General features: G+C 36.0%; 1 protein-coding gene and 1 pseudogene across 1 annotated transcript; both read left to right on the plus strand.

Moving 5' to 3' along the window:
- Nucleotides 1–2,106: 2,106 nt before the first annotated feature.
- Nucleotides 2,107–4,062, plus strand: LOC131901089 (zinc finger protein 431-like; the record flags this gene model as incomplete). Its single annotated transcript, XM_059252379.1, has 3 exons — nt 2,107–2,221; nt 2,418–2,478; nt 3,876–4,062. Coding segments are annotated over 3 exons (363 nt in total), but the record flags the coding sequence as incomplete, so codon positions are not given.
- Nucleotides 4,063–4,349: 287 nt separating this feature from the next.
- On the plus strand, nt 4,350–4,783 carry LOC131901088 (small ribosomal subunit protein uS12-like; annotated as a pseudogene).
- The last annotated feature ends 5,723 nt before the right edge of the window (nt 4,784–10,506 follow it).

A 10,506-nucleotide genomic window follows, 5' to 3' on the forward strand; every position in this document is an offset into this window, starting at 1 on the left:
GATGTTGAGATACTTAAGCTATGAGATATCTTCCATGGAGAACTGCATATATGCAGAGTAAGTAACAAAAGAGAGAGATGTATGGGAATTTGTGGGTTGAGAGTCATCTAAGCCCTTTGAAAATGAAGCTCCATGTGTCTGAAACAGAACTACTAGATTTGATGGTTGCCCTGCTGAGTTTCAGTCTTCTCTTTATCCAATCTTTCCTCATTATGTCTCAGTTCCTCTCCTTTGGAATGGGAATGGGTTTTCTCTGCCATTTATTTGTTGGAAAGATTTAAATTGCTTTCTGATTTTATAAGATGACACAGTCAAGAATTTGTCTGAAGTGTCAAAAGAGACTTTGGACATTTGAACAATGTAGAGGTGGGGAAGACTCTGAGGATTATTGAGGTGGCTAAATGATCATGGATAATCCTGAGCCTATAGTGACGTGGGTCAGAATCTAGTCGACTGTATGAAAAGATCCCAGATAGGATGAGGTATTTGAACATATGTCTCTCCTTGGCAGCTTCCTTCGGGGTGTTTTCAGAACCTTAAGTAGGAAGAACCTCTCTGGATGAAATATCTCATTGGGGGTGGGGTATGATATGTATCTCTATAGCCTTAACTCATTTTTTTTCTAGGTTTCTATTATGTTGTGGTTCAAATGAATCAACCACATTCCTTCTTGTACTGTCATGATTTTACCACCATTATAGATGGTATTACTAAATCACATAAGATTCAATTAAACAAAGTAGTATTCAATGCTAAGCCATTTTCTAGCATGATTTTTTTTAATTTTGCTGTTTTTATATTTGTTTCTTATGATACACTTTGTCTGAGTCACCCTGACTGTCCTAAACATAGTTTTATACACCAGCCTGGCCTTAAACTCTGAGATTCACCTGACTCTTTCTTCTACATGGTTACATTAAAGGTTGGCCAATATTCCAGGTTTTTTTTAATAGACATTATTGGGTGATTGGCCTGGAGTATACATTTTTGTACATGTCAAACTTATGCTGTTTTTCTGAGCTTTATCCCCAGCTTGAATTTTTAAATTTGGCAGAGGATATCATTCTCTTTCCCAGGATGGCAATATTCATGACAGTAATAGTGCCTGAGTCTTCTGAGTCTTTAAATTACATGTGTGTGACATTCCTCTTGCTCATTGTGTTTGTTTTGATTTTTGTAATAATTATGATTATTTTGCCTGTATACATGGATATGCACCACACATATGTGTGGCCCTAGCAATAGTCAAAAGAGTGTCTTAGAATCCATGAGCTTGAAATAATGAACAGTTGTGTGATTTCCCCATTTAAGTCCTGGCAATTGAACCCATCTATATGAAGGAACAGCAAAAGCTCTTAACTTCTGAGTCATCTATCCTGCCCTGTGTTGATTATTTATAATCAATGGTGATATTGCTAATGTTATCATCTGTCTATTTGTAACTGTTTCAATAAACAGTTCTTTTTAGTAAGATTTTTTAAACTACAGTTTAAACTAGAGCAATTCAGGTTTCTGGAAGATGAATACAGAACTGGAGTGAATGCCTAACTCATTGTAGCAACTTCATTAAAAAAAGGTCTCTGAGTTTATCCTATCTTTTTTGTTCATTTGATTGATGTTTGCAGTGCAGACAGGTTCTTAATATTTACTCCTTGCTGTCCTGAATCTGATTGCATAGACTAGACTAATACAAATATACTTGCCTCTGCTTTCTGAGTTCTGGGATTAAAGGCATGAGCCAATACACTAAGCTTACTCATCTTTTTTTGTAGTTAGTTATTATTCATACAGTTTCTCTGATGTGTACTCAGTACTGCTGATGTGTTTGCTTGTCTCTCTATGTCTGTTAATAGGCATTTTTCTTGCAAGGTGATATCCCATTCAAAGCATTCAGAAACAATAGAAACAAACCTCCTATTCTGTTTCATTCTAAAATAAATTGATTATATTTTAATGTCTGGGTTGTAAAATAAGTGTGGGAAACACCAGAATTATATGACTATATTGTCAAAGAAGCATGTATTTACAATGTTGTCAGTATCATGCTTTTGTTTTATACTTATGCATGGCATATTTATGTATGGCATATTTTAGGATGCCGTGACCTATGATGATGTGCATGTCAACTTCACTCAGGAGGAGTGGGCATTGCTGAATCCTTCCCAGAAGAATCTCTATAAAGATGTGATGCAGGAGACATATTCAAACATCACTGCTATAGGTAAATTTTCCTTCACATTTTAAATTAAGGCAACAACTGTTTCTCAGTTATTGATGCTCTTTGGTAATTCTGATTGAGAATGAGGATGAATGAGGTGACTAAATCAGGCATGGTTCTAAGGATCACTGAAGATAGTAAGTTAAATTTTGCACAAATTTCTGTAATATTTCATACATATTCTCATCCTATATTTTAGGATACAATTGGGAAGATCTTGAAGTTGAAGAACATTGTGCAAGTTCTGAACGACATGAAAGGTAATTTTCATGTGAAATTTGATACAAATGTGCCCCCGGATATATTTTAATGTCTCTTTAAGTTTTAAAGAAATGCAACAGTGTAAATAATCACAGCTTAAAGTACATTCATGATGTTCATAATCCATATACCTGAAAGGCAGGTAAGTGAATTGTGTTGGCAGCTCATTCTTTTTAGAAGAAAGACAAGCAATCAATACCTTAACAGAAATCAGCATTGGAATCATAGATCTATCAGAGCTGTGCTGTAGAATTGCTAATTCATTTAGATTCATATCACTCATACTACCAAAGGTATACACAGTGAATATATGATAAGTCTGTGTCCAAAACATTCTAATAAGCAAGTAATCCATAGTAAAGCTAGTGTTACTCTCTAGTTGTTCTGACTCTGCTAAGTTTAATGAAATGGGTTGTTAGATTCAAGAGTTAAGGGAAGATTGTAGTGAAGAATCCTTAAAACCCATAGGACATGTCCATGAGGAACAAAATATCAAACTGTTTGGAGGCATTGTAGAAACCTTGTATTTGTTATTCTTCATTTACTAGGAATATCATGTCACTCTGGATACAAGCTATATGAACATAGGGATATGGAAAGAAAAAATGTATCCTTGTCCATCTCGAAACAATTATAAGTTGAGTAGTGGTCCCATGTTGAGTAGACTTGCTAAATGTTATTCAAGTTTACATGTAATTGGTTTCCCAACTTAAAAAAGAATACATCAGCAATCAAACTGAAGAAAAGCCCTATGAGTAGTGGGAAGATGTAATACTTCTGTCTTCCCTGGTTCACTTTGCAATATAGTAGGATTAATAATATAGGAAAACATATTGATAAAATAAGGGGGGTGAAAGTCTGAATTCTTCCAATTCTTTTCATATATATGAAAAAATCTCCTTGAGAAAAAATATGCCATAAATGTGAGTCCTGTAATAAAGGTTCTTACCATAACAGGCATCCCAAATGTGGAGAATAATCCTTATTGAAAAGCAACAGCATGAGTCTAAGCAAAGTGATAACACACCTTAAGATTTGATTCCTTTTTACATGTACAACAAACTGAAAAATTAATTCTTAGAGAAATAAAGATGTAAGTGTAATAATTGTGGTAAAGTTTTACATTTTTAAATTATCCTTGTAGGCATGAAAGAAGACAAAAGGGAGAGAAACAATATGAATGCAATCAATGTGCTAAAGCCTTTTCACAACATGGTAATCTTAAAAGGCTTCAGAAAACACATATTGGAAAGAAACCCCATGAATATAATCAGTGTGGTAAAGCCTTTTTACTTCACAATAATCTTGAAATGCATAGAAAAACACATACTGGAGAGAAACCCTATGAATGTAATCAGTGTGGTAAAGCCTTTGTACATCATGGTCATCTTCAAAGGCACACAAGAACACATACTGGAGAGAAACCTTATGAATGTAATCAGTGTGGTAAAGCTTTTGCTCAAAACAGTGTTCTTCAAATGCATAAAAGAACTCACACTGGAGAGAAACCCTATGAATGTAATCAGTGTGGTAAAGCCTTTGCTCGCCACAATGTTCTTCAATTGCATAAAAGAACACATAGTGGAGAGAAACCATATGAATGTGATCAATGTACTAAAGCCTTTAGACATCATAGTAGTCTTTAAAGGCATACAAGAACACATACTGGAGAGAAACCATATGAATGTGATCAATGTACTAAAGCCTTTGGACATCATAGTAATCTTCAAAGACATACAAAAACACATACTGGAGAGAACCCCTATGAATGTAATCAGTGTGGTAAAGCCTTTGTACTTCACAATAATCTTGAAATGCATAGAAAAACACATACTGGCTCTCTTTCTCTCGGGCCCATGGTGCCGGCAAGATGGGCAAGTGTCATGGTCTCCATACTGCCAGGAAGCTCCGCAGACACTGACGGGACCAGAAGTGGCATGATAAACAATACAAGAAAGCCCACTTGGGCACAGCCCTGAAGGCCAATCTGTTTGGAGGTGCCTCTCATGCCAAGGGAATTGTGCTGGAAAAAGTAGAGGTTGAAGGCAAACAGCCAAATTCTGCCATCAGGAAGTGTGTCAAGGTGCAGCTCATCAAAAACAGCAAGAAAATCACAGCTTTCATGCCCAACGATGGCTGCTTGAACTTCACTGAGGAAAACAATGAAGTTCTGGTTGCTGGATTTGGTCGAAAAGGTCATGCTATAGGTGATATTCCTGGAGTCTGCTTTAAGGTTGTTAAAGTAGCCAATGTGTCCCTTTTGGCCCTGTACAAAGGCAAGAAGGAAAGACCAAGATCCTAAATTTTGACAATGGAAATGCAATAATAAAAAATTTTCATATTCTGAAAGAAGAAAAAAGAAAGAAGAAAAACACATACTGGAGAGAAACCCTATGAATGTAATCAGTGTAGTAAAGCCTTTGTACATTACAGTCACCTTCAAAGGCACACAAGAACACATACTGGAGAGAAACCATATGAATGTAATCAGTGTGGTAAAGCCTTTGCTCAAAACAGTGTTCTTCAAATGCATAAAAGAACACATACTGGAGAGAAACCCTATGAATGTAATCAGTGTGGTAAAGCCTTTGCTCTCCACAATGTTCTTCAATTGCATAAAAGAACACATAGTGGAGAGAAACCACATGAATGTAATCAATGTACTAAAGCCTTTAGACATCATAGGAATCTTCAAAGGCATACAAGAACACATACTGGAGAGAAACCATATGAATGTTATCCAAGTACTAAAGCCTTTGGACATCATAGTAATCTTCAAAGGCATACAAGAACACATACTGGAGAGAAACCCTATGAATGTAATCAGTGTGGTAAAGCCTTTGTACAACATGGTTAACTTAAAATGTATAGAAGAACACATACTGGACAGGAAACCCTATGAATGTAATCAGTGTGGTAAAGCCTTTGTACAGCATGGTCATCTTCAAATGCATTGAAGAACACATACTGGAGAGAAACCTTATGAATGTAATCAGTGTTGTAAAGCCCTTGCATAACACAGCTTTCTTCCATTGCATAGAAGAACACATACTGGAGAGAAACCCTAGAAAAGTATTACTATTAGTGTGTAATTGGTATATAAAAGCCTGTGAATATAACTTTACATCTTGAACATCTATAAAAAAACTCATACCAAAGAAATGTGACTATAAAGGATTTGATAAAATCTTTAGCAAACACACTTATATTCAGTTACACATGATTATTATGGAGAGAAATATCTCACAGGTGTCAAAATTCTCTTCAAGAATTGTGATATCCCTCTGTATTTGGTTTATACCTGCAAATTCACATTATCAAAATGACTACGGATTTAAACAATATGGTAACTCTTAGATTTCATACTTCAATTACATGAGATAATGAATCTAGGTGTAAAACTTCACGAATGTGTACTAATTCATTTCTGTTGCTTTGATGTAACATCATGTTAATGTGTACCTATGAAAGTATTGAATTGGCCCTTGGTTCCAAAGCAATACAAGATCAGCATGAAAGTGGCATGGAAACAAGTGTCAGACATAGTAGCTAAAAGAGGAAACTAAAAATTCACATTCTCAATCTGCAACATAAAGCTTAAAGTGTAAATGGGAAATGTTATACTCTCAGGCCTACTGCCAGCAGGGCAGCCTTTTCTTAATTTTCCCAAATAATACCACAGACTTAGAATGATTGATTTTTCTGAAATCAAGCCTACATGCTTGCTTTCAGTTAAATGAATCAATACATGATTGGGAGTAACTCTGTAAACCTTCAGAAGCCTCAATACCTTTATGACTAGAATTATAAGAGAAAAACATTCTTAAGTAAAAATTAGTTTGAAGATTTCTTTTAATTTTAATCATGTGATGTCTGTCTGTACTTGTGCATGTGCATTCTGCTTCTCCAGAAGTTTAGACCCCTGGAACTTCTTGCAGTGGGAGTTACTGTAAGTTGTCAAAACCCTGATTTTGGTCCTGGGGATGAGCTTGTATTAAGAGATTGGTCATGTCTCTAGCCCTGTAAATATTTTAGAGCTTTCTTTTATGTACTGTTGATATCAGGAAATAAGGAAAATCTCATACAAGAGAAAAAGTGTATTCATGTAAACATTTGGTAAAAACTTTAGAATCACAGTTGTCTTCATTTTCAAGAAAAAAAAAACTAGCAACATCTTGTTTTCATTTCTTTGAATTAAGTAAATTATTCAACATGTTCACTAAAGACTGATGTCAAGATCTCATTATGGCTTCTATTTTGCAACTTTTGAGGTATATATTAAAGCGGCTATAGGTAATGTAAATCTACTTAGCGAAGTTTATTTTGTGGTCCTTATATTCCTTCTGTGGCTTTTGTTCATGTTCTCTTGTGCTCTCACTTAGTGAGAGGAATTTATCTTCTGCAATGTATAAAATAATGTCCATCATCTAAGTGGTCTGTTTGTATTTAAATATCAGGCACTATGTGACCATAATTTTCAAGTAAGGGTGTCTGTAAAAGGGTGATGGGATTTTCATATGTTTCATAAATTACCTTAAAATGTTGTTTGTTATCCAGCCTGGCTGGGACATCAGTAATTAGTCAAGGATATGTTTGAACTCGTAATCCTCATGTTTTGGTCTGCTAAGTACAATTCTATGTATAGATGATGCACGCCCAACATTTTCTGTTTTGTCAAATCATTTTAAGAGTCACATTTTTTTATTATATATACCATGTTCTGCCTGCATGTGTCCCTGCAGGCCAGAAGATGGCACCAGACCTCATTATAAATGGTTGTGAGCCACCATGTGGTTGCTGGGAATTGAACTCAGGACCTCTGGAAGAGCAGTCAGTGCTCTTAACAAATGAGCCATCTCTCCAGCCCTTGTCAAATCATTTTAACAATGTTAATGTTAACATACTTAATAGAGAATATAAAATAAATTATATACCTCACATGTGTATGCTAAGAAACATTGTACTTCCTTGTTATAAAGGGTTTTTTTTGCATTTTCTCAAAATTTTTTTCTATTTAGAACACTTTCTTCTTTAGCTCACACTTTCCTCACACAATGTAAATTGCTTTGATCTTTTAATCCTGACTGTGCTGTTGAGGGTTGTGAAGATAGTTTTGCCATTTCTTCTAGTCTGGGTCTTAACTGGTCAGTGAGAAAGAAAAATAGACCAATGAATAAGTGTCTTCCAAACTCTGGCATTTCTGGAAACTTACAATTGAAGAGGGACCTGTGCAAGAGTTGAGTTTGTTGACCAACTTTGAAGCTGGTAGAGTCACAGTGCAGAAAGGGAGAGGAAGGATAGAGGTTGAGAGATTTCCTACTTCAACAATAGTTGAGATTAGCAATGTGGAATTAGGTTATCAATTTTAGGTGCTCTGTAAATGTCCTGATTGGCCATTTCTTTCAGTCCACAGACCAGGGCAATCCAGAACCTGAATAAAGGATTGAACTTATCTTGAAATCAAGTTGCTATAGTTACAATAGTTCAACCAAAATAGATCTGTGTAAAATGTTGTGGCTCTCCCTATCAGGACATTATTTTTCTGGTTTTAGAAGTATACTCTGAGATGAAAGTTTTGAGAAATATTTGATGTGCTGTAATATCAATCCCTAGTGTCTGAAGCACATGGACATAAAGCCTGTTTCAACTTTTCAAAATAATTTTTGAAGTTATAACTATGTCATATTCACATTCTCTTTCCTGTCTCCAAGTCCTTTCATGACCCTTCATTGTTTTCTAATTCATGGCCTGTTTTTTTTAAGAACAGTTACACAGTAACTTATACAACAGTTACTATGTGTTTGTGAACTGTGTTTGGATGTAGAACTCCCAGATACAAGGCAATGTGTTGGCTGCACTGCATAAAAAGTGTGTAATACAATGTGTACACAAAGAACCCTGTGCTTTGGATGAGGAACAGGATGTGCTATAGGAGAGGGGAAGAATGTCTACTAAAGTACAAACTTTCTTGACTAGAGCCTTGTCTACTGGGCTGGGCAGGCAGAGCTGGAAGGTCTGTGCTTTCTGAATCATTTTATCTCTGCTCTTTCACAAATGTAGCTGCTGATATTCTGACATCAACCTGGGTGACCCTTAGCCAATGAAGGTCTCTGGGAAGGGTTAGCAATCAGGAGTAGTGGCAGGTAACTTGCAGGTTCTTTCCAGGATTCTCCTCTTCTTCTATTGTAGTGAGTTGTAAGGAAGACCACAGACTATACTATGGGAAGTATAGGGTGCTCAGAACAGGTCTGTCGAGCTGTCATTTCTGCTGGTATTTGAATGTATTTCAAAATGGATTACAATATATATATTACTTAGTGGTAAAAATCAGTTACATCATGAAATTTTAGGCACATCGATGGAACTAGAAAAAAGTCATCCTGAGTGAGGTAACCCAGATCAAAAGAGACAAACACAGTGTGTCCTCATTCATAAGTGGATATTAGAGTTAAAGTGAAGGATAAGCAATTCACAATCCCAGAGAAGCTAGGTAAGAAGAACAACCCTAATGGGACATGCATGGCCCCTAAAATGTCCCTATTCTACTCAGCTTTCCCTATATTGTCTCCCATTTTTCTTCTCTTTCTCACCTGATCATTCCTGGTCCTGTTCCCATCAACGCACAAAATCAATACTATTTCCCCATTCTAAAAAAATCTGTGCATCCCTCCCTTCAGCTGTAATTATTACTTAGCCTCTCTGGGTTTGTGGATTGTACTGTGATTAGTCTTTACTTAAAAGGTAATATCCACTTATGAGTGAGTACATAATCATGTGTGTCTATGTGGTTCTCAGTTGCCACACTCAGGATAATAATGAACTCAGGAAACTAGACCTGAAGAAACCAAATAATCCAAACATGTGGTGTAAACCTAAAGACAGAATTTTCAACAGAGAAATCTAAAATGGCTGAGGAATACTTAAATGGTCAACATTCTTAGCCATCAAGGATGTGCAAGTAAAAACTATTTTGATATTTATGTTATAGCTGTCATAATGGCTAAGATAAATAACATAAGAAACATATCATGCTGGCATGGATGTGGAGTAAGTAAAACACTCCTCCATTGCTTGTGGGAGTACAACCTTATATAGCTTTGAAATAAATATGGTGCTTCCTCAGAAAATTGGGAAATGATGTATCTCAAAACCAAGCTATATCACTCTTGGGCATATTCCCAAAAGATGTTCCTCCATCCTGCCACAAGAACACTTGGTCAACTATGTTCATAGCATATTTATTCATAATAGCCAAAACCTGCTATATCTGTGAGAGATTGTTCCTGGATTGTGTTTTCATAATTTCACAAATTCCCTGAGATGTTTGTATTTCAACCTGGTTTGGATATCAAAATTAGGGATACATTTGAACTCATGATCCTTATGTGTCAGTCTCATAAGTACAATTCCTAGGGTATATGGTATACCCCTAATGTGTGCTGTTTTGTCAACATGTTTCAATAATGTTTGTATTAAAAAGCCTAATAAAAGAAAATGTAAAAAACATTAAATACCACATGTTTGTATCCAAAGAATAATTTTCATCTGCTTTGTAGAGAGGTAATGTTGTAGGATAACCAGCAATGAACTGTCTATTTTGCTGGAGACCTGCTTGGGAAGGGGGTTCAGGTATCAAAGATGATATGTGGAATTAGCAGGGTTCAGAGGGAAGGAGGGGACTGACACGATGTGAGTGTGAATGGGATGGCTACGAGCAGTGTTTAATTAAAAAAAGACACCTTTTATATGCTATAGTTGCATGTAGGATTCAACAGGTGAAAAAAGGGCTTGTGAGGTTGTGTGTGGCTTAAAATCATGGGTTGTGGAAACTAGCCTGACCTTGACAATAGGCATCAGCCATATGTTAATGAAAGGACCACAAGTTCCTCCTGCCAAAGATTAGGAGAATGAGTGCTTTAGCCACTGGCAACTTTCCTCAAGCCTGTAAGGGAGTGGATATCCTTATCCAAATACCTGACTTTGGTAAAAGGACTTCTGGGAAGTAGACACTATACCACAAATTTTAA

Source organism: Peromyscus eremicus, unplaced genomic scaffold (genome assembly GCF_949786415.1).
Source record: "Peromyscus eremicus unplaced genomic scaffold, PerEre_H2_v1 PerEre#2#chrX_unloc_2, whole genome shotgun sequence".
Classification (NCBI taxonomy): Eukaryota; Metazoa; Chordata; class Mammalia; order Rodentia; family Cricetidae; genus Peromyscus; species Peromyscus eremicus.